The sequence below is a fragment of the Triticum urartu genome, chromosome 3A (genome assembly GCF_056163025.1).
Source record: "Triticum urartu cultivar PI428250 chromosome 3A, HENAU_Tu73, whole genome shotgun sequence".
In the NCBI taxonomy this organism is placed as follows: domain Eukaryota; kingdom Viridiplantae; phylum Streptophyta; class Magnoliopsida; order Poales; family Poaceae; genus Triticum; species Triticum urartu.
The window spans coordinates 660,288,394-660,313,882 of record NC_141875.1 but is presented as its reverse complement, the minus strand read 5'-3'; the positions used below and the strand labels follow the sequence as shown (position 1 = coordinate 660,313,882).

The following is a 25,489-nucleotide window of genomic DNA, read 5'->3' as shown; positions in this document are numbered from 1 at the left end:
GCGGGGGAGGGATCCATGGTGAGAGTGGTGCAGAGAGGGACCGGAGGTGGATGACTATGGCTATGGCCGGGGCACCAGTTTTTATAGCAATGGTGGGTGAAAGAGGGACGGATGGGTAGCGTCGGAGAAGATGCCTCGGCAACCGCGTGCCGTCAATGTGGGTGGCAGACGGACGGGCGGCTGTCGTGTCGTTTGAACGCGCGGTAGTCGCCTGCACCGAGAAGTGACGCGGGCGGCGCTCTCTCGATTGGCGCACCACTTCAATGCCGGTGCTAGTGAGTGGTCGTGTCCGCTCTAGCCGGGCATGAATGCGAGCGTTGACGCTCTGGAGCGGCGCTAACCGAAAACGCACGGTAGGAGACTGGGTTTTTGGTGGGTAAGGGCGGTCAGAAGCGGGCGTGAGATCGGTCTGGACTCCTACAAACCCCCTACTTTTGTCTCTGGTTTGCGGGAGAAATCATGTCTGAACCACCCAGTGGACCGGTACAGACCCGCGTTGGATAGCTTCTACTGTTCGAACAACGTGATTCAGAAGCACGTGGGAGGTTTGCGCGGCAGCGTTGGAGATGCTACTAGGTAACAGCAAATACAACAAGACATGTTTTTAGACGAAAAGCTGTAGCCCAGTCCTCCTGCCCGCTGTAGTCCATTCCTCTTTGCTTGAAAACTAGCCACTTGACTTCTTCCTTGAATTTTCTCCTGCAAGCATATAGACTTGGGCTAATATGTTTAACAGGCCCTATGTTTAAATATGAAATCACTCCTTGTGTTCCATAGAGCCCAGGTCACCAAGATGATGATCTCCAAAGAGAAACGTAAATTGATTAGTTGCTTCAGATAATCAATCTCTTTTTATAGACCTAAGCCAGTATATGTCCAAGAGCGAGAGATGTAGCTGCAGCCTGCAGTACATTTTGATAAATGTGCAGCGAAAGAAGAGGTGATCTCTTGTTTCAAGAGTCTGCATGCTACATAAGATACAAGTGTAATCTTGTATGAAGAAAAAAAATCGCAGTAGAAGAGCCCTAGTATTTAACCTGTCATGTGCCAAGAGCCAAAAAGAAAACGGTTTTGCTATTTTACAGCTGACTGTTTTGCAATTCGCCAACAATCAAGTCGTTGTCCGTCCGTTCTTGCGCGGAGATTCGCGCTGGTCTTGTTGCCGGGTCCCTTTTTTTGTGTTGTGCGGTTTTCTCTGTGCCCGTTACCGCCGCGCCCAGCCGGCTCTGATTTTTGTCTCGTTTGAATTTGGGGTAGCGTGCCTTTCCTCCCTTTTCATTTCATCCTCTCTGTTTGGATAAGGCTGAGGGGGAGCTCGAGCGGCGGAGCAGGAGGCGATTCTCCCCGTCCATGGCAATTTTGAGACCTTCCCCCACTCGAGCTTGATTTCTCTCCCCTTCCTCTTCGCTCCCCGATGTCGCGGTTGGTTGTTCCTCTCTCTCTCTCTCTCCCCGTCGCGCGCTTGTGTTGCTCTGCTCTTGTTCGTCCCAGATCTAGGTCAGTTCATGTCGCCCTCTCGCGCATGTGGTGCAGCCGCTGGATTGATAGGCTTCTGGTTGTTGTGGTCGTCCCACGCGCGCTGCTGTTTGTACTGTTGTAGTTTGTAGATGCAGCGGCTTTGTCCCCCCTTTTGTCTGTGGAGATGCAGCTGTTCATGTAGATGAGAGGGCGATCTGTAGATGTTCCTGTAGGTGCTCGTGTTCCTGTAGGCGCGAGGGATTCTGTAGATGTTTCTGTAGATGTTCCCGTAGGTGCTCATGTTCCTGTAGGTGAGAGGGTGATCTGTAGGTGCTCATGTACTTGTAGCTACTCATGTTCCTGTAGCTGAGGGGGGTTCTGTAGATGTAGCTTGGTGGATGTCTGTAGTTGTAGCATGCGGGATGTTGTAGATGTACTGGTAGATGCCTAGCTCGTTCCTGCTCATGTCGGGATGCTCCCTGATGCTTCTGCGTGTTTTCCTGCTCTTGCCCCTGCTCATGTACTGGTAGATGCTAGGTGCTCGTGTCAAGCTCCTTTTTTGTATTCCAATGAATTAGGCTCCTGATTTGTTGTTGGAGGTGTAGTTCTCCTTTGTACCATGTTTGTTTTTCTTCTAGCAGGAATGAATTTTAAGTTTAATTTCAGTGTACTTTTGGCTCAGCCCTTTTCAGTGTTGTCAATTGTTTGATCAGACCTTTTCAGTGTCGTCACAGACTTCCAGTGTAATATCAGTTTTGTAGTCTTACTGGGGTAATTTCTCCCAGTTTATATAGTGTAATTAACTCTGAATTTCTAGGGCGATTTTTGATTGTAATTGCAGTGTAGTTTTATGTGTAATTTTCCCAGATTTTCATTGTAACTTTATGTCAGTTTTACTGTGTAATTCATCTCAGATTTACAGACTTTAAGTGTAATTTAGCCGTTTTAATTCCACTGTGATTTTATCTCATTTTTGCATTGTAATGTAATTTGTCTCAGTCTTGCAGCATAACCTGTCCCAAATTTTCTGTGTAATTTGAGTGGATTTTCTCACACAGTGTAGTTCATCCCAGCATTTCGTACTTTTAAGTGTAATTTATTAATTTAATTCCAGTGTAATTTTGGTGAATTTTACAGTGTAATTTGATTGTAGTTTCAGTGTATCCTAACTTTATAATGCATTGTACCCATTTATTTGCAATGTAATTTTAGTGGATTTTTCAGTGTAATTTGTTTGTAGTTTCAGTGTAATTTATGCTAACTTTACAGTGCAGTGTACCCATTTAATTCCAGTGTAATTTTAGTGGATTTTACAGTGTACTTTGTTTGTAGTTTCAGTGTAATTTATCCTAACTTTACAGTGCAGTGTACTCATTTAATTCCAGTGTAATTTTAGTGGATTTTACAGTGTAGTTCATCCCAGCATTTCGTACTTTTAAGTGTAATTTATTAATTTGATTCCAGTGTAATTTTGGTGAATTTTACAGTGTAATTTGATTGTAGTTTCAGTGTATCCTAACTTTACAGTGCATTGTACCCATTTATTTGCAATGTAATTTTAGTGGATTTTTCAGTGTAATTTGTTCGTAGTTTTAGTGTAATTTATGCTAACTTTACAGTGCAGTGTACCCATTTAATTCCAGTGTAATTTTAGTGGATTTTACAGTGTACTTTGTTTGTAGTTTCAGTGTAATTTATCCTAACTTTACAGTGCAGTGTACTCATTTAATTCCAGTGTAATTTTAGTGGATTTTACATTGTAATTTGATTGTAGTTTCAGTGTAATTTATCAGTGTACCCATTTTAATTCCAGTGTAATTTAAGTGGATTTTACAGTGTAATTTGATTGTAGTTTCAGTGTAATTTTATGTTCCGTTTACAGGTTTAAATGGGTAGGCTACGGAAAGTGTCTCATCAGGATGTTCCATTAATATCATCTTTAGAGAGTGCAGATTCAGTGGATGAAGCTTTTGTGCCTAATGATTTTGCAGAAGATGGTTCTCATCCTGTGTCTCCGGTAGTTACTTATTTATGTTTCTTTTCTTTGTTGTTTAATTTCTTTATCTTTTAGCTTTGATTTAATTATTTTTGGTCTGTTTTATTTCTTCTTTGTTTGCAGGATCTATCTCGAGATGAAGGAGAGTTCGACAAGGCTCTTTTGAAGTTCTATCTCAATCAAGTATGTTCTTTATTTTCTTTTTAGTTCTTTCTTTCTTTTGTTAATTTGGCTTTTTTCTTTTTGGTGACATTTGTGTTTTTTGTCATTTCAGAAAGTAAAATGCTTAAAGAGGAAACTATCATCTGCTTCTAGGAGGAATGTGGTTAGTTCCCCATATCTGTTTAAATGTCCTGTATTTTCGTGCTCTCATATAATGTTAGTTTTTGCTTTTCCAGATGATAGCTTCATGTAGTATATTTTATATGTAATTTACCTTGGTAGCATGTAATGTTTTCTGTCCTCCGTAGTTTTGTTGTTCTTCTGTAATACAAAGGTAACCACAGAAGTTTAGTTTTCAGAGTTTTCAACCGTAGTTGTGTTGTTATGCGTTAGTTGTGTACTTTTATTAAAGTACTGTAGTAATCTGAATGTATTAATGTTTTCTTCCTTGTGTATTTTCTTAGTTTTATTGGTTTCGGTTCTATCCTATGTTTTTCATTTTGTGTCTCTTTTTTTGTTGTTTTGTAGAGGTAGAAACGATCTACCGATTTCCCCACTTGTGCCACTTTCACTAGATATTCTGGGAAGTTCTTCTCTGGTGTTGTTGCTGGAATGTGTCCTAGGTATCAGAATGTCATCCAGACATACGACATGGGCTGTCTCTTAAACTTTGTTAGGACTGAGGTTCCCCTTAGGCTAGTGAAGTGGCTTGCTAGTAGGTTTGATGTACCTTCATCTGAATTCTAGTTCGAAAGGAAATTTATCCCAATGACCAAGTATGACATCCACGATATCCTTGACCTCCCAGTAGATGGTGAGCCACTTGTGTCTGATCCTGAGTCTGGCCGTGATTTTATCCTGTCTCACTTCAATGTTTCTAGTATTCCTCCTGTCTCTTTCTTCGCCAACAAGCTTAAATCCATCGAAGTCGAGTTGTCTGATGAAGACATTTTCATTTGCTTCATGATTGTTGCGTTGTTCTCATTCCTTTGTCCCAACTCTAGCCTCAGTGCTAGCCCGAAGTACCTGCATATTTTCAGGGATTGTTCTTCTGTGCGACACTATGATCTGTCCAGATATGTTTATGAGTGGTTGTTGAGCAGCATCAAAAAGTTCAAGAGTTCCACTAAAGCTTCTTCTAAAAGATCAGTGATGTTTGGTGGTTGTCACTACGCTTTTGCTGTAAGTCTTGTTCTTGTTCTTCACTTTTATTTTAAGTTTTTTTATGTTATTGCCTTTAATCTCTTTCTTGCGTGGTTGTGTATAGGTTTGTTACCTTGACCAACTTAATTTCGGTCTTCATTCTGTCCCTGATGTCAAGCCCCAGATTCTAGCATGGAGAGGTAACAAAGTTAAGCAATTTTCAGAGCTTGACAGAAACAATAGTCGCTCTTATGGCAAGAGGCCTCTAAAGCGGTTGTGTGCTCCAGTTAATCCGCAGGTTTGTTATTTTTGTTCTTTTGTTTTAAATTTATAATTATTTTTTTGCTTTGTTTATGTTTTCAGTATGTTCTCATATGAAATTACTCCTTCTCGTTCTAGCAGTCTATCGAGAAATCTTCAGCAAACAAAGATGGTGATGTTCCCCTTTGCAGTGACATGCTTTTTGAAATGAATGTGCAGAAATCCTTCGGTGCTCGTTTTGGGTTTGAGGTTAGTGTAGTTTTGGGTTTGTACTTTCTGCTTTTTTTCCACTTTGTTGCTTTGGTTGCTTTAATTGTGTTGTTTTATTTGAACTTTTTTCAGGCTGCTCAAGTAGTCATAGACCTTGTTCAATCTAGGAACAAAGACAAGCCCAAGCTATTTGTAGAATGGTCACAGTCCCTTGTAATTGATGTTCTAGAATGCTTATCACTCTCTACTCTAAATGCCAAATCTGTCCCGACACCTAAAGTTTATTCAAGTGAGGGTCATTCTCTCAACAAGTTCTCTTTTGGTTAGTTCCTTCTTGAAGTTCTTTCCTGTTTTGTTATTATTTTCTGATTTATGTATTTCTTGCTTGTATGATCTTATTTTTTTGTCCTTTCGCATGTTGTTTCTTTATCCTTTTTGCAGGCGCCAAGTCTGTCTCTATTCAATCTTTCATTGCTGAGAGGAAGTGTGAGACTGTTGTTGAGAAATCATCTCCTGAAGTCCAGCAGCAAATCCCCATTTTGAATGAAGCTTCTCCTTTTGTTTCTGGTGTTGTTAGTGTTGGGGGTTTTCATAACCCAGTAGTTTTATCTAGTTCATCTCCAGCTCCTAAAGTGTGTGATGAGGTATTATACACTTTGTTTTTAGTGCTTCTTCTCTTTTTGTCTAATATTCGCTTAATGATTTAGTATTTTTATCTTTTTTATTTTCTTTTTGCAGGGCGTGGTAAATGAGGCAAATGTTGAAGCTGCAATTCCAGTGGCGGATTTATCTTCTATAAAAAGTCATTCTCATTCTATAGGTCTGAGCTTTTCTTTTCTCTTATTTAAATTCTTGTCTTCTTCATTTTACTTTTTATTTGTGTCTTGTTTATTTTTTTCTTCACCTGTGCTTGTATCTTCTCTCTTTGTAGGTATATCCCCTTCAACGACGCAGTGTGCAATTCCTGTTGTTGGTTCTACTTTGAAGCCCTCAGGTCCTTTGTGTGTTTATTTATTTTTCTTGGTATAGTTTGATATTGTTTTGAAACAATTTCTGTAACTCATCCTCTTGTTTTGTGTTTTGTGTAGCTGGTCTTATTAAGAAATGCGAACCCAAGGTCGATGATAATGGTTTTCCAAGACCCACTTTTGCTCAGTTAAATCACACTCTTGGTGTTCAATCTAATGGCGATGTTACCAATGGTGAGCCCAATGATAAAGAGGTCGATAATTCTTTTGGAGAACTGTCCCCTCTGGTTCCTATTCGCTTGTCGCAGCGTTTCCATAATGCGGTTAGCATCTCCCATTGTACTCTCATTGTAATCTTTTTTGGAACATTAGTAGTGATTTTGTTTGGTTGTATTTTGTTTAGCTAGGTGATGTTGAGTGCTCTCAGTATGTTGTTGAAAGATTTATGAATTCGCTGGATCCCCGTAATGATGAGGTAATTATTTCTGAATTTTATTTACTTTCTTAGTTTTTTCAGTAGTTGGTTTTGTCTGTATTCTGATTTTTTTGGATTGTTTATTTGTTGTGTTTTCAGGATTGCGTTGAAATGGTCGCTTTGCCTAATTCTGAAGTTTCCAAGTCAACTCACTGCTCAAGCCACCCTACTAATGAGGTATGTTGTCAAGCTTCTGTCAACTTTCTTGTATTTTTTTTCTTTTTGCTTTCTGATTTCTTGTTTCTTAGGTCTTGTCTAATGTACTGATTCTCTAATGCTTCTTGCATGTTTAATCAATGTAGGTTAAAGAACTACAAGACGACATTCAAATTGTAGGCACTTCTAGTTTTGCTGCTAGGTGTCAACAGCTTTCAAGATCTAATGATGTTGCTTACAACAAGCTCAAGAACTTTACAACACCTCAATCAACTAGTTGTAATCCTAGGAAGCATCAATTATTTTAATCTTTTTCTTCTTTCTCCCTTGTTCTCCTTTATTTTTTAAATGTCTTCACCCTTCAAGTTGTTGTGCTTATTCTTTCTTTCTTTTGCTATTTTTATGTTGTTAGGCTATTTCTAGCCCAGAAGTGGAGATCTTGTCATCCGGGAGTGCCCCTATACCTCCTTTAGCTGCTCCTGTTCCTAAAGCTCATGCACAATCTTCCATTGTTCCTAGTGGTTCATCTCACGGTCATGTACCTCGGAGGATTGTTGTTCCTGGTAGATATACCTCAGATCCATATGTTGCTCAGGGTAATAAGTTTCCTGTTACTAATCAAGAAAGGCGTCACCACCTTGCAATGGTGGAAATAGGAACGCATGAAACTTGGTGCAAGTATGTTCTTTTGCTCTTTTTTTTCATTGTTTGGGTTTGTAGGTTTTCTATGTAACTTCTCTTTTTTCTAGGTCTACTGTTTCTTTAATTCATTCTTTTTAGCTTTAGGATGAATTAATTTTTGGTTTGGTTTTCTATATTCCCCTAGGTATGAAGCAATTCGATATGACCGAGCTTACTGTAGCTACCGAAATCTTGCAACCTTGAAGTCTAAAGAAGATGTGGATAATTTCTTGATTCTGTGTGTCTGTCGTTATCTTTTCAAACAATCTCATCCATCAGCTTCAAAGAAGCACTTCTTTTTCTCTTACATTGGGGTAAGTTGTATCTATGTTATCTTTTTTCTTATTCGTCCTTTTTCGTCCTTACATTGGGGTAATTGTTGTCTTTTGCTTTTTCAGGAAACCATTTTGAGTGGTGTTAATGTTGAGATTGTAGCTAATGCATTTCATGGTGCAAATAGTGCTTTTGCAATGTGGAGAAGTAATCTGGTAAGTAGTTTTTTGTCTCTTCTTTTCAGCTCATTTCCCCTTCTTCTAGTTTGCCTTTTTTTCCTGTTCTATTCATTGATGATGTATATTATTCTGGTGTTGTTTTTGCAGCTTTTTTTCCTGTTGTTCGGGATCAGCACTGGTTTACTTTCGTTGTTTGCTTGAAGGAGAGGGCATTCGCATTTCTTGATTCTGCTTATGGGCCAAAGTCTCATTTTCACAAGGAAGTTCGTGATGCAATGGTATTCAATTTTTTTAGTGATTCATTCGATGGATCAAACTGTTATTGTTACTTAGACTGGTGATTTTTTTCTTCGATGCAGATTGGAAATTTCATAAGCATCTGGGATCAGGTTGTGACTCCTGTCATGCGCACTCATATTGACTTTGAAAATTTTGATATTGTGTACCCTAGTGTACCTAAGCAAGATAATCGGTACTTCTTCTCTTTTCTCTTTCAGTGCGCCTTCTATTAGTTTTCTTTTTGGTTTTGTTACCATTTTGGTTTAATTTTATTTCTTTGTCGTCTCTTCTTTCAGCCATGATTGTGGTGTTTTCTCTATCATGTATCTGAAGTATTGGACTCCCAGGACCCCAATTGGAAATATGTTTGGTCCTGCCGATATCGACAACATAAGAATCAGATTGGCTAATGAGTTGTATTTCAGTACATTCAACAGCGTTGACAAGACTTTTGTTACAGACTTCTTTGGTGATGTGAGTTTTTAGTACTTTTTCTACTTTTTCTGAATTTCCTTTGATGCTTACGTAAGTTGTAGAATGTAATGCAGATGGAAACAATGTTTTTCAGCATAAAACAAATTTACCCTATTTTTGTTGTACAGGTCAAGGCTTAGAGTTTCTGGGAGATGCACTGGAAGATCGAAGGCTCTGCTTAGTTTTGAGCTATATATATTGTTTCTGGACATTTTTATAGATTGTAATACTGCTTTTGCGGCCATCTTGTTGTTGATGGTTTGGTGAAATGTTTTCCGTTGGTTTGTAAGCCGACAATATAGTAGTCCCGAAACAGTGACTCTTTTGTAATAGTATGCAATGTTATGTTTTTCTGTCTGTATCTATTGCTTTTGTTCTTTGTGTTTATTTTTCTTTTATTTCTTTACTGTTGCATGTTTGTTTCTCATTTCAGTTGAATGTTCTCTGAAGTTGAGGTTCTTACCCAGTCCCCTTTGTTGCTTATGTATTTTTGTGTGTATAGGTTCTAGTTTTATTATGTTCCTAACAATTAATCTCTTCTTTTAATTTCAGTGAAGGTGCAATATTTGTTTCCTGGCAGGTTTCAATATCTGCAACTACAATCATCTTTTCGTCCTGTAATGTGAGCTTTCTGTACTTTTACTCTTTTCCATTTCTTTTCATGTTCTATTTTATTATATTATCATTTTCTGTACAGGTAAAATAATGCTAAATAACCGTTAACTTTTTTTGTCTACTTGCCTTTCTGGAATTGCATGTATCATAATTTAATGAAATTTTGAATTCGGCTAGGCTGTCTGAAATTAGGTACCAACATAAGATATTGCTAATACATTAGTAGTACTCCCTCTCAGTACTAATCTTTCTCCTAGTTTTCCTTCTAATCATAAGACATCCGTACTACATTTGTAGTATTCCCGCTCACTCCTAATCCTACTCATCTTTCTTCTGTCTTCTTTTCTTCTTCTCTCATATTCTGCTATCTTGTTTTCTTCATTGTTCCGGAGGTTCTGCTATAGGATTGTGTTGCGCCTTCATATTGCCCTTCCTCTTGCTGTTGCCCCTCTGCTTGCCTCCTTTGTTCTCTGCACCTGTGTTCAGTGTCCACTATTAATTTATTTTCTTGTAATCAAGTATATCTCATTTCAATATTTTTTAACTTACCTTTCTTGACATTCCTTGGGTTCGACTGCTTTGCTTGTTTCCTTTTTGGCTTGTTGTATTCCTTGTCAAGGTTTGTGCAATTCTTTAGCGTGTGACTTTCAGATCCGCAATGTGAGCATTTGTAGAACTTGTTTTGCTTTATTGCTTCGCGAATGGTTAGCATCCTTGGTCTACCTTTTGTTTTCGCTATATCTGGGTCTTGTATTGTGAATGATGGTGTTGTTGTTTCTCCTTCTCCTGCTGTTGGTACGAATGTAACTGTTCTCGTTGCTACACTCTGTCCCTCATCTGTTGTTTCTTCTTCATCATCCATTTCCCGGAGCCTTTTCTGTATCCTGTCTAATTCTCCCAGCAGATATTCATACTTCCTCTTCTTCTTTGAAGCTATTGATGCCACATGCACCATTTTCCTTGCCAACACATTGTACCTTAGTGTGGAGTTCTCAGCCGCAACAGCCGGTGTCTTTGTAATATCTAGCTTGTAGTCATTTTTCCTCCATCTATGAATGATATATTTTTCTGGTATCTTCTCAATGTTGAGATGTATCATTACTCGAAGTATGTGTGAGCACAACAGTCCATCTTTCTAGAATGTGCAACAAATGCAAGAGTATTCTTCTTCTTTCAATCCAACTTGCAATAGGTATAACCTTTTCCGGAGTTCCTTTAGAGGGTAGTTTTCAGCCTGGGCAACAATGTAGTATTTGTCCTTTTCTTGTTCAAAGACATGCAGCCTTGTTGTATCTGCCATCTTAAACTGGAATTTTTTGAATATTCCAAGGTTGTACATCTCATGTGCTTGCCTTTCTATGCTGTATTTTGACCAGAAGGATTTCCTTGCAACCTTCTTGTTTCTGGAAACATGGTCACATTCTTCTTCCCTATCATGCACAACATCAAGTATCCGGTCATACTCTCTTAAAAAGCTAGTAGCACTAAATTTAGCCCCAACCCCTTTCTTGAAAAGGGCATTAGTTCCTTCACTTCTAGCTGTAGTTTGAATGAATGGGAAGAACTTGTCCTTGAAATACACTGGTATGAACTTTTTCCTGTTTTCCCACATGTCGCTGAAGTACTTTATGTGGTGAACTTGGTATTTCTCTATCATTTCTTGCCAGTCTGTTTCAAATTCTTCTACAGTCAAGGAGTTGTCCACAATGTCCTGGAAATCTTCATAGAGGCCTTCATTAGCTTGGAAACATGGCCCAACTTTCTCCTCTGCCTTTTTCTTTATGTGAAACAGGCAGCTCCTATGGGTAGCATTAGGAAATAGTTGTTCAATAGCTCCTTGCATTGCCTTGTCCTGATCTGTAATTATCGATATAGGATGCTTGCCTCCCATAGCCATCAGGAATTGTTCAAACAACCAAGCAAACATGTCTTTTGTCTCATTGATAATGAATGCACAAGCAAACAAGTATGTGTTGCCGTGTGGGGATACTCCCACAAATGGTGCAAACGGTAAGTTATACTTGTTAGTTAGGAATGTAGTGTCAAAACTGATGCAATCTCCACATATGTCACACATCATTCTTGACCTCATATCTGTCCAGAATAAGCTTCTCACTTTATTCTCTCCATCAAGCTCAAACGAGTAGCAAACGCCAGGATTTTCTGTTTGCTTCTTGTTGAACATTTGCACTACTTCCATCATGTCAGAGTTTGCGATGTCTCTGTTTATTGTTGCTGCATAGTTAGTGACATGTTTCTTTGTGTATGGTAGATGAGCCATTCCTCCTCTTATGTAAGCCAGGACAGCAACAATCCTTCTTGTTTCCAGGTTTGTATGCTTCAAAACTCTTATCAAGCACTTCTCTTCATCCGACATGTACTTATGTGACCTGAAGAATCTATTGTTTGGTGTTAACTCATGGTTGTGTTGTAGGTGTTGTCATGTGATTTCCCATATGCCTCCTTTCTCAGATATGACCATCACAACTTTACAATCTGTTTTAGCAATGACTGTAGATCTTCTCATGGGCACTATGCATTCCTTCTCTATTTCTTTTGTCTTGCCCCACTTGTTGCACTTCATAGTGATCCTTGTCACCTAATTGTTTCTTTTCTTGCTTGCTGTTCTTGAGATTGCTACTGCAGCAACTGAAAATCCTGCCACTTTCGAGTAGAAATTGAAATATTCCTGAGCTTCTTCCTTTGTTTTGAACTGCATGCCTAAATACGGCTTGAAATTACTGCTAGTGTTCATCAGATTGCCCTCTGATGCGGCTTCTTGTTCATTTTGCAGGAATCTTTCAATGTCTTCTTCATCGAGGAATTCATCGTCTCCTTCTTGTTCAAGTGAGTGTCCTGGTTCTTTTCTTTCTCCTTCTTCATTCATGCATGTGCTTGAGTTCGTGTTAGCCGCTGCTCTGCTGGGATCAACATCTTGAGGCTCCTGCAACATTTAGGGATTTTGTTTTTAGTTACTTTCTTCTGAGATGTTCTCTGCACTTCTTTTATGTTCATCGTCTATATTTCTGAATTTTTGTGGTGCGTACCTGTTGCAGATTCATGTTGTAGAACAGATTTGTGTCCCAGGGATTGGATTCTCCTCCCCCATCTTCGCTCACTGGCATTTCGTGATGCAAGTCTGCTTCCAGTGTCTACAAAGTAAGTTTAATGATTGTTAGTGTGCTTTCCTTCGGCATTTTCTTGCAATAGTTATTCAGCTGTTGTTTTGCTTACATTGTCATCTCTTGTTGTGATGAAACTGTCATTTGATTTGCTCCTGGAGTTTTCGTAGATAGTTTCAGCAATGTTCGTAGATCCATCCCCTGAATGTACCTGCAAGGTTCATCACAAGTTTTTTTACACATCACCTTATATGTACTCAGTATTTTTTGATTTTTGATTCTTACCTTGTATATAATGTCGGAATGAAGGAGCGCAGTGAGAGAAAATGTTTCCTGCATCATAATTGTGTTAACTTTTTACCCTTTTATGTATTTTAAACATACTCCCAAAGTTTTAGCAATTGTATCTCACATTTAGTATGAGTTCTTCCTGTGACAATCTCATTAGATCCTCTTCAATCACTGCCCTCATCATGCCCCTCTCCTGTCACATTTTGGAAAGTAGAATGTCAGTTTAACATAATCATGAGCAACAAAGCATATAGTAATAGATGATTTTTTTTGTAATGTCTGCATGCTTCAATGTGTTTCTATACTTCCGTGTTTCTATGCATTGGGTGAGGGGCATGAGATATTATGTGTGAATACTGTTAAAGGGTTTTACACTACATTTTTACTAGGTACTTACAGTGGATTTACAGTGCATTTTTACAGTGGATTTTTTTACTGGGTACTTACAGTGTAATTACCTAAGTATTTACAGTGGATTTACAGTGCATTTTTTACTGGGTACGTACAGTGTAAAAACCTTTAGATTTACACTGGAATTTGTACGGGTTTTACACTAAGTTTCTAGGTAGCTACAGTGTAATTTTCACTGTAAGTCTGTATTTTACAGTCAGATTTACTCTGTAAAATAATTTGTAGGGGTTTTACACTAAGTTTCTAGGTAGCTACAGTGTAATTTTCACTGTAAGTCTGTATTTTACAGTCAGATTTACTCTATAAAATACAGTGCATTTTTACAATGCAATCTTCACTGAAAGTATGCATTTATAGTGTAAGTTCATCAGATTTTGTGTACTGTTTTTTTCTATGATTTACAGTGTAGATTACTATGTTCTTTCAATGTAATTATATCATTTGTGTACTTGTTTACATTGGAATTTATGAGGAATTTACATTGGAATTTTCATTTGTCTACTTGTTTTCACTGAAAGTTACATGGTGTTTTGCACTGTAATTTTCTAGGATTTTACACTGGAAATTTGAACTAGGTTGTTGAATGTTTCTGAATGTTGATCTATCTCCCTTGTAGGTGAAGGAAATTCCTTCAGTTTTTGTTCATGCAAGAGGTGAAGGGAGATGATGGTGAGGAGTTGGTGTGTTTTGCTGACCTGTGGATTGTGTTGTTGATCTCCCTGCTGCTCCTCATCAGGGAGATGCTCCTCTCCCAATTTTGTGTTTGTTCTTCTTTCTTCTCCCCCTCCCCGCTGTGCCATGGCCGCCTCTCCTTTTCCCATGGGCGCCTCCCAGATCTGTTAGGTGAGGGGGAGGGGTGTGTATTTGTGGAGGTGAGATCTGTTTCCAGTGCTTGAGGGGGAGGGGGGTTTGGCCTTTGCGTGGGTTGCAAGTTGGTTGTGGTCCCTGATGAGGAGGGGGTTTATTTGTCCAGGTCGAATGGGCGAGATGCTTACCCGACCCGTTTAGAGGTTCGTTTTTTTGCTTTCTGGTGATTTTCCTGGTAGTACAAGTGTAATGTGTTGATTGGTCAGAAAAATTGACTGTTTTTCAATTGGAAAACAGTCAGATGTCAATTAGACAGTCCCAATGAAAATCTTGTGTTTAAGTTGGCAGCATGTTTTCCATAACCACCTGACCACTAGGAGAACTGCAGTCGTAGGAGTAAGAAACCTATAAACCTTGGAGACCATGTAGTGAGCAGAACCCATAGGTATTTGCCGTTGATCTTCCTCTGAAGTGAGTTGGAGGTCTTGAATAAAATTCTCCAATTCTTGAAATTGCGCATATGCGTCCTCAGACAGACTCACAGACGCAGTTGGAAGAGAGCTGTTAAATCATCTTTTGAAACAGTTCAGCAATGGAAATATTTTCCTTGAGAGCAAAAGAATGAAGATGTGGCCATATCTCACTCTTGGAGACACCATCCCAAGTGTCAGACCAGAAATCCAAGGTCTGACCATTGTGCAATATGACAAATGCGTGCTCTTTATAAATTGCGAATAGTTTCATGCAGTCCATCCACCAAAAAAGGATGACCCGGGCCATGGCTATCTTTGCTCTCTTTCATCGTGTCTTTATCGTTAGCTAGCTCCCCCGACGGTTAGACCCAACACCTTCGCGCCAACACTATTGCGACTATTTTATTTCTTGTTAGTTTTTTCTCATAATGCTTTCTATTCATTTGATGCTATATTTTAAGATAAAAAAAACGTCCTTTATCAAAAAAAATCGTAGAGGCTCTTTAAATTTTGATGGAAATAATTATGTGATGATGCCAAACTTTCTTAATGTTGGGATAAGTTCATAATTTTTGTTGGAAAGGTTAGGGTATCTCCAATGGTCCGGACCGCGTGGTCCATCCGCTCGGCCGTCTAGACGTCATTTTTCCCGTAAACCAGAAGGAAACAAGGGGGAGGGGCTTTGTAGGCCTCCGGTCCGACAACTCTCGCACACCAAAACCCTCTCCCTCACCCGCGCCATTTCCCGTCCGAAGAGGTCAGCCAGCATTCATGCTGCTCCAGAGCAGACGTGACCTCTAACTGGCAATGGCATTGAAGCGGGCTCGCTGGCCTAGGGCGCCGCCCACGTCACGTCCCTGGTATCCTTGCCTGTTCAATATCGGAGAGACGCTACTAGACAAAACGAGACGAATATCTACCTCGTCTGTTCAATGTCTGTTTGTCTGTCTGCCGCCATTAAACAGACACCTCGACCGAGAAACGAACTCCGGTGCCCTCGCATTAACACACCCGGGCGCTTGGCATCGCTGGCATGCGCTTTTAAAGGCAGCCACTCCCGGCTCAAAGCAACGCACACCAAGTCCGATCTACATCCTCCTCCCGTGCAACACATCTGCCATGACCGCGAGCAGGAACACATTGTGGGAGAGCCTCTCAGTGGAGCAGAACCTCGAGGTGGCCGCCCTTGCGGCTGCTGGGTGGGCCGTCATGCTAGGCAAGCAGAGGATGACATCCAAGGCAGCTCGCCAGAGGTCTGCGACGATGACGACCCCATGATGGAGACAGACTTGGACGACAACTCGACGTCGTTGCCTGCACCGTTCCATGATGGCTTTATCATGGAGCAGGGACATGCACACTTCAATGCCGCCATGGCGGAGGAGCAGCCCGCGCCGGTGCCTAGGTTGGCATTTCGGCAAGCGCAAGAGGAGCAATGTTACAACATGTTCCTTCTCAAGAAGCACCGACTGGCAGAGGGCCAAATCTACGGCGAGCACGCGAGCGACGAAGGCCTGGTGGCCATGGTCATAGCGAACCCCACATTCGTCTTTGAGCAGCGGGCGCTCTACAAGGCCGTGCACGCTCAGTCCGATGAGGAGGCGGCGCAGGCGATCGCGGACGAAAATGCCGCCAGTTGCGTGTCCAACGCTTCGCCACTGAACTTTTGTGGGCTTCGGTTGGACGGCGAGCGTGTCGGCCCATCCACATCCATCGTGGACCTCACGTCCACCAACAACAGACAAATCATGGATTCCGACGAGGATGAGTAGGGCATGGGCGGCAGCATGCCCTTGAGTCCCAAATGGGCCGGTACATCTCTCATGTACTCTTCCTCGCTGGCGACCAGACCTTCACTTCACGGGTCTCATCCCCGCCGCTCATAAAGACGACGAGATGAACTTGGTGATCGCCAGAAGGGAACAACAAGGATGGGACATGGAGGACGGTGCCACTAGAGGCTAGGTTTAGGTCCAGTCCCTTTTTAATGAAAAATGTCGAAATTTTAATGAATATGCTCCGGTTTAGATGAAAATCATCCGGTTGCATGAATTTTGTCCGGTTTGTTGACATCCGCTTTGAAATGTATGCGGCTAGCTTTGGATGGCCAGCTCCTATACTAGTGTCAGTAGACTAGTCCGCACTGATCTGCGGATGGACACGGCATTTGGTTTAGGGGGTCAGCTTTCGAGATGCCCTTAATAGGGTTTGTTATAAAGAGATGTTGAGTAATTAGGAATCATAAGATACAAAAACATGTGAAGACTTGCGACGGGGGTGAGGAGGGGGGGGGGGCACTCAGGCCATGTGGCTGATGCCGGGCTAGGAGCGGAAGGAGGTGCCTTTTGTTCCTTCCACTGTGGTTGTGCATTGTGAAGTCGACGGTTGGCGGTGACTCGGGGCATGGATGCCGGGGGGGGGGGGGGGGGGGCTCGGATGGCGGTCGGTATGGTGGCTTTCTGGCAGGCCCCATGACGATAGTGGTGGCTAAGCTACTTTGTTGTCTGGATGGCGAGGGGCGTAGAGGTGGGTGGTTCGGGCACATTTTTTGTCCTTGAAGTGGTGTTGCCCAGATCCTGAAATGTAGGGCGGTTCTCGCTGAGACTGGTCTGGGTATCTCATGGTGTCATGGTGAGCTGCCGAGCAAAACCTTTGCACTTTGGCGCCCATGGCGACGACATTTGCGGTTGCCTTTATTTTCTAGAAGATGTCGTCGTGGTCTTCTCTCGGTGACAGAGTCTCCGGGTGAATTGAGTCTCGTCGATACAGAAGACCGACACAGCAAGAGACCAAGAGTGCCACACAAAGATCACCCAGCACTGAAGCGTCACATGTGACGCCAAGCAAGTTAACCTTACTTTAGGGGTTGCTGAGAAATCCTGAGATACTCTGAGTTGACTCTTTTAGTGCATGCTGCGTACGTCAAGGGTGATGCGCATGGCCGTGCACCCACCCACCCAACACAATTCCCTTTGCTCTAGTAGCTTCTCGTCCAACAACTGCTCGGCTTGATCTGCGCTATATAAACAACGAGAACGAAGCTATGTACGCACACTTGCAAATTGAGAATCAAGGGCTTGAGGCTTAAGAGAGCACACAAGTACGCAGTAGAGGAAATAGGAGTAGTTTACAAGCGGCAAATAGGAAGAGATCGATCCAAGACGATGGCCGGCGAAGGAGACGACGTCAAGCTGCTGGGCGCGGCGGTGAGCCCGTTCGCGGTCCGCGTGCGAATGGCGCTGCACCTCAAGGGCGTGAGCTACCAGTACCTGGAGCAGGACCTGTTCGACAAGGGTGAGCTCCTCCTCGCCACCAACCCGGTGCTCAAGAAGGTCCCCGTGCTCATCCACGCCGGCAGGCCCGTCTGCGAGTCGCTCGCCATCGTCGAGTACGTCGACGAGGTCTGGGCCGGCGCCGCCTCGCTCCTCCCCGCGGACCCCTACGACCGCGCCGTAGCCCGCTTCTGGGCCGCCTACATTGATGACAAGCTGTTCCCCGCATGGATAAGCATCTTACGTGCCGCCACGGAGGAGGACAGAACCGAGAAGCTCGAGGACGCGCTCGCGGTGGTCGGGCCCATGGAGGACGCCCTCGTCCAATGCTCTGGTGGGAAGGACTTCTTCGCCGGCGACTTCGTCGGGTACCTCGACCTTGCGCTCGGGTGCAACCTCTTCTGGTTCAAGGCGTTGCGAGAGATGTTCGGCGTGACGGTCATCGACGCCAGCAAGACTCCGCGCTTGGCCACCTGGGCTGAGAGGTTCGAGCAGACGGAGGCAGGGAAGGAGGCGGCCCCGCCCATGAAGAGTATGGTTGAGCACGCCGGGAAGCTGCGGGCTATGTGGGCTGCTGCTGCGGCTACCAAGTAATAATTTAGTGGCAAGCTCGGAGGAGTTTCTTGATTCGCTTGGCCTCGAGTTGGGTTTTGTTTGTCTATAAAGGTGGTCAATGATTTTTTTAATTAGTTTACTTATTATTAAAGATTTTTAAATTTTACTTTTCTGCATTGTGATCTGTCCAGTATGCAATAAAATGACCATTTATATTTGTAAAGTTGTGGCTGAGCAACCCACTAACTTGTTCAGGAGTATAGTACAGCATTATAAAATGTTACAATAGAACAATGGGAGAATCTACATCATGTTCATGTCTTTTGAGAATATTTTGTATGTTCATCGTGGCCGACGGTCCTCATGTCGTCCCCTCCTCCAGTCTCCGGTCTCCTAAGTATGCAATTAAATGATCATTTATTTTGATAAAGTTGTGGTTGAGCAAAAGTGTCTTCCTGGTGTGAGTGTGATGCAACATACCAGGAAACCCACCGTTTTCAAGTCTTTTGAGATTTTTATTGGATTTCCACAACTTTGTTCTGTAGGATGGAAGCCCAGAGGCAAAAACATGCTTTGTTCATTATGCATTGTTGATAAATGCAAGAGGAAGAAGACTTCGGTACCCTAAATATTTGGATGTAGTTTTCAATTACTGTAAAAGTGCTTTATTAGAGTTTGCACTATTTTTTTTTGAGAACATCTAAATATTAAGTACTGTATGGTCAATTTAGATTCGGAATTTAGTTTCCACATCTATGTGCGGCACACGATAGTTCAGTGTACTAATAATGCTATAAATATTGTTGGGTTTTTGGAATAAACTGAAATACCCAGCTTCTTCTAGAAGTCAACAAAAGAACTGGCCCTTACTAGGATTAGCCGACTGCCATTAGACATCAGCTTACATTTCCAACAAGGCAACAACTTAGTTTGTTTCCAAACATTTCCTTGATACATTTCCACTCTTTACTGGTAAGCTTTCAATGGTCTATTGGTACCCCAAGATATCTAAAGGGGAGTTTACCAACCTCTCATCAGTATAATTTTTTATAAATAATTTTATTCCAGTTTGGCACGTCCAAAGCAGGATAAATCATTCTTGTAAAAAATTATCTTAGGACCAGAGAGTTATTCGGAAAGTCAAAGACTCAATTTCATATTGACTGCCATGTCCATATCGTGTTCCATGGAAATGATAGTGTTATCAATATATTGTAGAATAGAAACTTCTCCATCCACTGGATGAGGATTAAACCACACGCAATGCTATTCATACGTACATGTTCTACAAAAGTTTGCGTACAAATTCAATCTGAAAACGGTTAGCAAAAATCATGAAAGTACGATGATCCAAATGACTTGGTACAAAGAGTTTTCTTAGGGAAGTGTATGTAGTAATAATATTCTCGCTAGTCTCCTACCTAGCCATGTTCTTTGCCCTTGCAATGAGGACTGCCAATATATTTGCAACTACTATGTTTGAAATTGTTGGAGACAAACAATCCTCCGACACTAAACCTTTATGAGTTTGGAAATAGTGACCAACATCATCATTTACTTTTATCCCAACACTATCACCTTCAACTAGAGTTTCTTAGAGTATAGCAGTGTAGCTCATGTATTGTCTCTGATGCAAAAAAATAAAAGTTGAAAGTTGAAACTGGAAGCTTTTTTTTTCTCTCTCAAGTTTGAGCACGTACATCCACGCGCTTATGGGCCCTATCTTCTATTTTTCGCCAAAGAAAGTTTCACTTTCTATTTTTCGCCAAAAAAGGTTTCGCTTTCTGCATGTTAGTTTTCTTTTTCTTTCTCAAAGGCAGTACAAACGCAAACGCTCATATATACATGTATACACTCATCCTTATGAATGTACACATGCACATCCTACCCCTACGAGCACCTCCGAGAATTAAGCTGGCATACATCTTAAGATTTTATAAAGTTATCGTAGGCGTCTTGTAGTTGACGAAAACGGCTCCTCCTCCTGAACGAGCATCATCAAAAATTCTTAAATAAATTTAGAATAAATGCAAACATCAGACCACTGTACTTCTAAACATCCAAGCATTTCAGCGCAGCGATGTGTGCTTGCTCCGGGCTCCCGCTGACCGGGTCAGTGGACGTAGCAAGAGAAGAATGACTCGCAGGGCATATGCGGCACAAAGTTCGTCTCTAACTTTGAAGCGTCACATGTGACGCCGAGCTACCAGTCAACCTTCCGGCTTTCGGTGATTAAGAAATCCTAGGATGCTCGCGTACCTGCACCTACCATGAAATGAATACGTCAACGGTGACGCAGCTACCCTTCCAGCAGCTGTTCAGCTTGATTTGCGTTATATAAACAACCAGAACGAAGCTAATATACTACGTACACTTTCAAACTGAGTTAAGAGCACATACATACACAGCAGAGCAAACTGTTTACGGTCGAGCACCAAGTAGCAAATAGTAGCAAGGAAGAGATCGATCCAAGACGATGGCCGGTGAAGGAGATGTGAAGCTGCTGGGCACGGTGGTGAGCCCGTTCGCGGTCCGCGTGCGCATGGCCCTGCATCTCAAGGGCGTGAGCTACGAGTACCTGGAACAGGACCTCTTCGACAAGGGCGAGCTCCTCCTCGCCTCCAACCCGGTGCACAAGAAGGTCCCCGTGCTCATCCACGCCGGCAGGCCCGTCTGCGAGTCGCTCGCCATCGTCGAGTACGTCGACGAGATCTGGGCCGGCGCAGCCTCGCTCCTCCCGGCGGACCCCTACGGCCGCGCCGTCGCCCGCTTCTGGGCCGCCTACCTCGACGATAAGCTGTTCCCCGCGTGGATAGGCATCCTACGCGCCGCCACGGAGGAGGACAGAGCCGAGAAGCTCGACGCCGCGCTCGCGGTGGTCGAGCCCATGGAGGACGCCCTCGTGCAGTGCTCTGGTGGGAAAGACTACTTCGCCGGCGACTCCGTCGGGTACCTTGACATCGCGCTCGGATGCAACCTCTTCTGGTTCGAGGCGCTCCATGAGATGTTCGGCGTGACGGTCATCGACGCAGGTAGGACTCCGTGCTTGGCCACCTGGGCTGAGAGGTTAGTGGAGACGGAGGCGGCCAAGAAGGCTGCCCCGCCCATGAAGAGCATGGTGGACTACGCCGGGAAGCTGCGGAGTATGTGGGCTGCCGCTGCCGCCGCTGCCAAGTAATTAAGTGGCTATAGCTCGGAGGAGCGTCTTGATTCGATCAGCATCAAATTGTGTTCTGTTTGTTTAAAGGTTGCAATCGTCAGTGTCGTCGCTTTCCCCCCTTTAGGATTTGACACCATTCATCTCTTTTTAGTAAGTTTACCTAAAGATTTGTGAATTTCTTTTTCTGCATTGTGTGGCGGATATGTCCAGTAGTACGGTGTTGGAAATATGAGCAATCTACCAAATAATTTTGCTAATGGAAATACTAGATAAAGCATGACTAATATATGAAATATAAAGCAAGTCATGCAATCTGACAGAGAGAAGATAAACATCGTTTGCATATATGAACTTGTGCTAAACACATCTAGAACAGATACTAGATGAAGCTGCTTATGTGACATAGAACCTAACATATGTAGGACAGAAACTAGAGGCGAGAACTGTAGCAGGACTCCTAACAGAAGGAACAAGAATACGTACGGGACAGCAGCAGCGGAAGCACTGGAGTTGGGGTCGACATCCTCTCCAGCCATGTCGTCGATGAGGTTGTCGACGTCGGGGAAGTAGTCGTCGGAGTCCGTGATGAAGAAGTCAGTAGTCGCGCGGAGCGCTTCCCAAAAACCTTATCACCCTTCTCCCGTACAGGACTCAAAGTGGTGCGGTTTCGGAGGCCTACTGTCCCGACTTGCGGTGCACGCCGCAAGCCGGGATGAGGAAGACAGCAGCAACTCAGAGAATGGAACCGGTGGCGAGAGGAAGAAGAAGTTCTGGTGCGTCTCTCTAGGAGGAGCGACCTCCCTTTTATAGGCGCAAGAGAAGGAGGCGAGAGGGCAGCGATGGGAGGCAAAACGAAGAGACGGAGACGAAGCGAACAGCCAGCAGCCGAAGAGCTGCACCGTTCGCATTCGTACTCCACTTTCGCAAAAATCTTTCCAGCTTCTGTGTGACCTTTCGTATACCCGTAGTGCGTGGCAAAAATTTAGATATCGGCTCGGCTCATTCCCGCAACCCGCGGCGCGTCGTGACGAGGCGTGGCGTGGCGAGGAGGAGCGCGCGTGGATATCCCTCTTGTTCTAATGCTCGTACAAGTGGGGAAAGAACCTCCCTTATAAGGAGGTCCAACTCCCACTCAACTAGCAATGTGGGACTAAACTTTAGTAGTATCCCTTGCCTTGCACAAATGGGCTAAGTGGGCGTTATTGGGCTGCCCAAAATAGACTAAATTCCAGCAATCCCCCACCAGATCCCAGAGGCACACAGAAATTTGCCTTTGGTTCCAAAACACTGTTTTATATACCGGTACTGTAGTGGAGACTGTTAAGTTGAATTTCCACCTAGAACTCTATGCTACACTAGTAAGCAACTTGAACAATGGACTGGGCCTTGAACTGCAAGTTTTCTGCGAATCTAGCTTCACATAAAGCCTTGACCGATACGTGGCTACCGGGGATCTTCCCCGCGGGTGGAGCTTATGCGTCATACTCCGTGACCTTTCATGAGTTTACTAGAAAGAACCCTACTCTCATAGATTGCGACGTTTGACAATCAGATTCATATAGGTGTGTTCTTCAAAAGATGTTCTGTAGGATAACATCTCTGCTTAAATAAGCCACTTAGAACACATTAAGATATACATCAACCTGCCATGCAGATTAGGAGAGTATTGCATCTTCATGGAGTGGTATTTTGAATAGTAAGGATACTCTCCTCTCAGTTGACCATAAGCTTGTCTTCCACATCTAATTCACGGGATCTCCAATCACAAAGAATAGGTTACCACTGTGAACAACTCATATTGTGGGTCTCATACCCATCTCCCTCGATGCATTATCTATCACATTACGTGATAGACCCTTAGTAAAAGGATCTGCCAGATTTTTAGACGTTTGGATATAATCCAACGCAATAACTCCGGAGTTTTTCATTTTCCTGACAGACTTTAACCTTCTCTGAACGTGTCTTGATGACTTCATGTTATCCTTTGAACTGCTCACTTTCGTGATCACATTTTGATTGTCGCAGTTCATAAGGACACCCGGTATAGGTTTCTCAACAACCGGCAAGTCATTCAAGAGCCGGCGAAGCCAATCTGCTTCAACCGTAGCTGTATCTAGTGTTGTGAGTTCTGCTTCCATTGTTGACCTCGTTAAGATGGTCTGCTTGCAAGACTTCCAAGAAACAGCGCCACCTCCATGAGTGAATACATAACCGCTCGTGGCCTTTATCTCATCAGCATCTGAGATCCAGTTTGAGTCACTATACCCTTCAAGCACCTTTGGATGCCCGGTGTAGTGAATTCCATAATTTGCAGTGCCTTTCAAATAACGCAAAACTCTTTCTAGAGCTTTCCAATGCACATCTCCTGGTTTTGAAACAAACCGACTCAGTTTGCTAACAGCAAAAGAGATGTCAGGTCTTGTAGCACTGGCTAAGTACATAAGCGAGCCAATAATCTGAGAATACTTCAATTGGTCTCTAGCAATTCTTCGATTCTTTCGAAGCAACACACTAGCATCATCGTGAGATTGAAGCAAAGTAATCCCACCATCATCGTCTCTCAACAACTTGATGTTCAGAATGACATCAGCCACTCCTAAATCCTTCATCTCAAAACAACGAGATAGGAAATCCTTGACCTGCTTAATGACTTTCAGATATGTTCCGAAAATCAGTATGTCATCAACATACAAGCACAGGATAACTTCCTCGCCCCCACCATGGCGATAGTACACACATTTGTCAGCTTCGTTCACAACAAAGCCTGCAGCTGTTAAAATTCTTTCAAACTTCTCATGCCACTGTTTGGGTGCTTGATTAAGTCCGTACAAAGACTTCAGCAATTTGCACACTTTCCCTTCCTGACCATCTAGTACAAACCCATCTGGTTGTTCCATATAAATTTCCTCGTCCAACTCTCCATTTAGGAAAGCAGTCTTAACATCCATTTGATGAACGAGAAGACCATGAGAGGCAGCTAGTGAAAGTAGAACTCGAATAGTGGTCAGTCGAGCCACAGGTGAGTAAGTATCAAAGAAGTCTTCACCTTCCTTTTGGGTACAACCCTTAGCCACGAGCCGAGCCTTGTACTTTTCAATAGTACCATCAGGCCTAAGCTTCTTTTTGAATACCCATTTGCATCCTATAAGTTTGCACCCATAAGGACGATCAGTTATCTCCCAAGTTTCATTTGCCAAGATGGAATCCATCTTGCTACGAACCGCTTCCTTCCAGTAGTCAGCATCTTCAGATGCATAGGCCTCTGAAATAGAACTGGGAGTGTCATCTATGAGATACACAAGAAAATCATCACCAAAGGACTTTGCAGTCCTCTGTCTCTTGCTCCTGGTAGGAACTTCATTGTTCTCCTCCACAGGACTTTCGAAGTGTTCCATCGAAATGGTAGGTTTGGTAATTGTAACTGGTTCCTGATTCGATGAACTAGGCATCTCCTGATTAGATGAGGTAGCCATATCCTTCATGGGAAAGATATCTTCAAAGAAAGTCGCATCATTCGACTCCATGATCGTACCGACATGCATGTCAGGTACCTCAGATTTTACAACCAAGAATCTATAGCCAATGCTATGAAAAGCATATCCTAGGAAACACAATCCACATTCTTTGGTCCAAGCTTCCGCTTCTTTGGAATTGGAACATTGACTTTCGCCAAACAACCCCATGTTCGCAGATAAGAGAGTTTTAACCTTTTCTTCTCCCATTCCTCGAATGGAGTTATCTCTTTGTTCTTTGTGGGCACTCGGTTCAGGACATGACATGCTGTCAATATCGCCTCCCCCCACCATGCCTTGGAGAGACCCGATGTATCTAGCATGGCGTTAACCAAATCAGTTAGAGTACGGTTCTTTCTTTCGGCCACCCCATTTGACTGAGGTGAGTAGGGAGGAGTCCTCTCACGGATTATACCATGTTCCGCGCAAAAAGCATCAAACTCATTGGAAAAATACTCTCCACCACGGTCGGACCTAAGCCTCTTGATTTTTCGATCAAGTTGGTTTTCCACGTCAGCTTTGTAGATCTTGAAAAAGTTCAAAGCCTCATCCTTAG

General features: G+C 42.8%; 6 protein-coding genes and 1 long non-coding RNA gene across 11 annotated transcripts; 4 read left to right on the top strand and 3 right to left on the bottom strand.

Moving 5' to 3' along the window:
• Positions 1-1,257: 1,257 nt before the first annotated feature.
• LOC147981161 (uncharacterized) lies at positions 1,258-9,068 on the top strand. Of its 5 annotated transcripts, none has more exons than XM_087513855.1 (21): positions 1,258-1,422; positions 3,341-3,475; positions 3,578-3,637; positions 3,729-3,779; positions 4,621-4,798; positions 4,884-5,057; positions 5,162-5,269; positions 5,363-5,552; positions 5,672-5,874; positions 5,969-6,050; positions 6,162-6,224; positions 6,319-6,521; positions 6,602-6,673; positions 6,773-6,850; positions 6,976-7,507; positions 7,656-7,824; positions 7,909-7,998; positions 8,110-8,240; positions 8,322-8,434; positions 8,538-8,715; positions 8,844-9,068. In XM_087513855.1, exons 4-15 carry the CDS (start codon positions 3,775-3,777, stop codon positions 7,135-7,137), a joined length of 1,518 nt encoding a protein of 505 aa, XP_087369981.1. In that variant the 5' UTR covers positions 1,258-1,422; positions 3,341-3,475; positions 3,578-3,637; positions 3,729-3,774; the 3' UTR covers positions 7,138-7,507; positions 7,656-7,824; positions 7,909-7,998; positions 8,110-8,240; positions 8,322-8,434; positions 8,538-8,715; positions 8,844-9,068. The 5 variants fall into 5 exon arrangements, with proteins under 5 accessions (XP_087369981.1, XP_087369978.1, XP_087369979.1 ...); XM_087513852.1 differs by having other exon boundaries at positions 4,145-4,798; XM_087513853.1 differs by having other exon boundaries at positions 3,729-4,798; positions 6,976-7,108; positions 7,242-7,507.
• A 305-nt stretch (positions 9,069-9,373) lies between these two features.
• LOC147981160 (uncharacterized) lies at positions 9,374-10,461 on the bottom strand. Its single transcript, XM_087513850.1, has one exon. It carries the CDS (start codon positions 10,427-10,429, stop codon positions 9,845-9,847), a length of 585 nt encoding a protein of 194 aa, XP_087369976.1. The 5' UTR covers positions 10,430-10,461; the 3' UTR covers positions 9,374-9,844.
• A 4-nt stretch (positions 10,462-10,465) lies between these two features.
• On the bottom strand, positions 10,466-11,227 carry LOC147981159 (protein FAR1-RELATED SEQUENCE 5-like). The gene has a single exon (XM_087515883.1). It carries the CDS (start codon positions 11,225-11,227, stop codon positions 10,466-10,468), a length of 762 nt encoding a protein of 253 aa, XP_087372009.1.
• A 702-nt stretch (positions 11,228-11,929) lies between these two features.
• LOC147981158 (uncharacterized) lies at positions 11,930-12,928 on the bottom strand. The gene is made up of 4 exons (XM_087513856.1): positions 12,738-12,928; positions 12,565-12,663; positions 12,378-12,482; positions 11,930-12,274 (listed from the first exon to the last, which is right to left on the bottom strand). Exons 1-4 carry the CDS (start codon positions 12,792-12,794, stop codon positions 11,930-11,932), a joined length of 606 nt encoding a protein of 201 aa, XP_087369982.1. The 5' UTR covers positions 12,795-12,928.
• LOC147981157 (uncharacterized) lies at positions 12,045-13,988 on the top strand. The gene is made up of 3 exons (XR_015598876.1): positions 12,045-12,177; positions 12,387-12,489; positions 13,771-13,988. It is a non-coding gene; the product is annotated as an uncharacterized LOC147981157 (long non-coding RNA).
• A 3,483-nt stretch (positions 13,989-17,471) lies between these two features.
• LOC125545795 (putative glutathione S-transferase GSTU6) lies at positions 17,472-18,484 on the top strand. Its single transcript, XM_048709834.2, has one exon. The coding sequence runs from the start codon at positions 17,599-17,601 to the stop codon at positions 18,298-18,300; it is 702 nt and encodes a 233-aa protein (XP_048565791.2). The 5' UTR covers positions 17,472-17,598; the 3' UTR covers positions 18,301-18,484.
• Positions 18,485-20,619: 2,135 nt separating this feature from the next.
• LOC125545794 (putative glutathione S-transferase GSTU6) lies at positions 20,620-21,610 on the top strand. The gene has a single exon (XM_048709833.2). It carries the CDS (start codon positions 20,738-20,740, stop codon positions 21,437-21,439), a length of 702 nt encoding a protein of 233 aa, XP_048565790.2. The 5' UTR covers positions 20,620-20,737; the 3' UTR covers positions 21,440-21,610.
• The last annotated feature ends 3,879 nt before the right edge of the window (positions 21,611-25,489 follow it).

Coding starts and splice junctions, on each gene's coding strand:
- LOC147981159 (XM_087515883.1), bottom strand. CDS start 11,227: ATGGCTATGGGAGGCAAGCATCCTATATCGATAATTACAGATCAGGAC.
- LOC147981160 (XM_087513850.1), bottom strand. CDS start 10,429: ATGATACATCTCAACATTGAGAAGATACCAGAAAAATATATCATTCAT.
- LOC147981161 (XM_087513852.1), top strand. CDS start 4,385: ATGACCAAGTATGACATCCACGATATCCTTGACCTCCCAGTAGATGGT. Junction 4,799..4,883: donor GTTGTCACTACGCTTTTGCT/GTAAGTCTTGTT, acceptor GGTTGTGTATAG/GTTTGTTACCTTGACCAACT. Junction 6,851..6,975: donor CAAGCCACCCTACTAATGAG/GTATGTTGTCAA, acceptor TAATCAATGTAG/GTTAAAGAACTACAAGACGA.
- LOC147981158 (XM_087513856.1), bottom strand. CDS start 12,794: ATGATGCAGGAAACATTTTCTCTCACTGCGCTCCTTCATTCCGACATT. Junction 12,664..12,737: donor ATTCCGACATTATATACAAG/GTAAGAATCAAA, acceptor TGAACCTTGCAG/GTACATTCAGGGGATGGATC. Junction 12,483..12,564: donor TCACAACAAGAGATGACAAT/GTAAGCAAAACA, acceptor CTTACTTTGTAG/ACACTGGAAGCAGACTTGCA.
- LOC125545795 (XM_048709834.2), top strand. CDS start 17,599: ATGGCCGGCGAAGGAGACGACGTCAAGCTGCTGGGCGCGGCGGTGAGC.
- LOC125545794 (XM_048709833.2), top strand. CDS start 20,738: ATGGCCGGTGAAGGAGATGTGAAGCTGCTGGGCACGGTGGTGAGCCCG.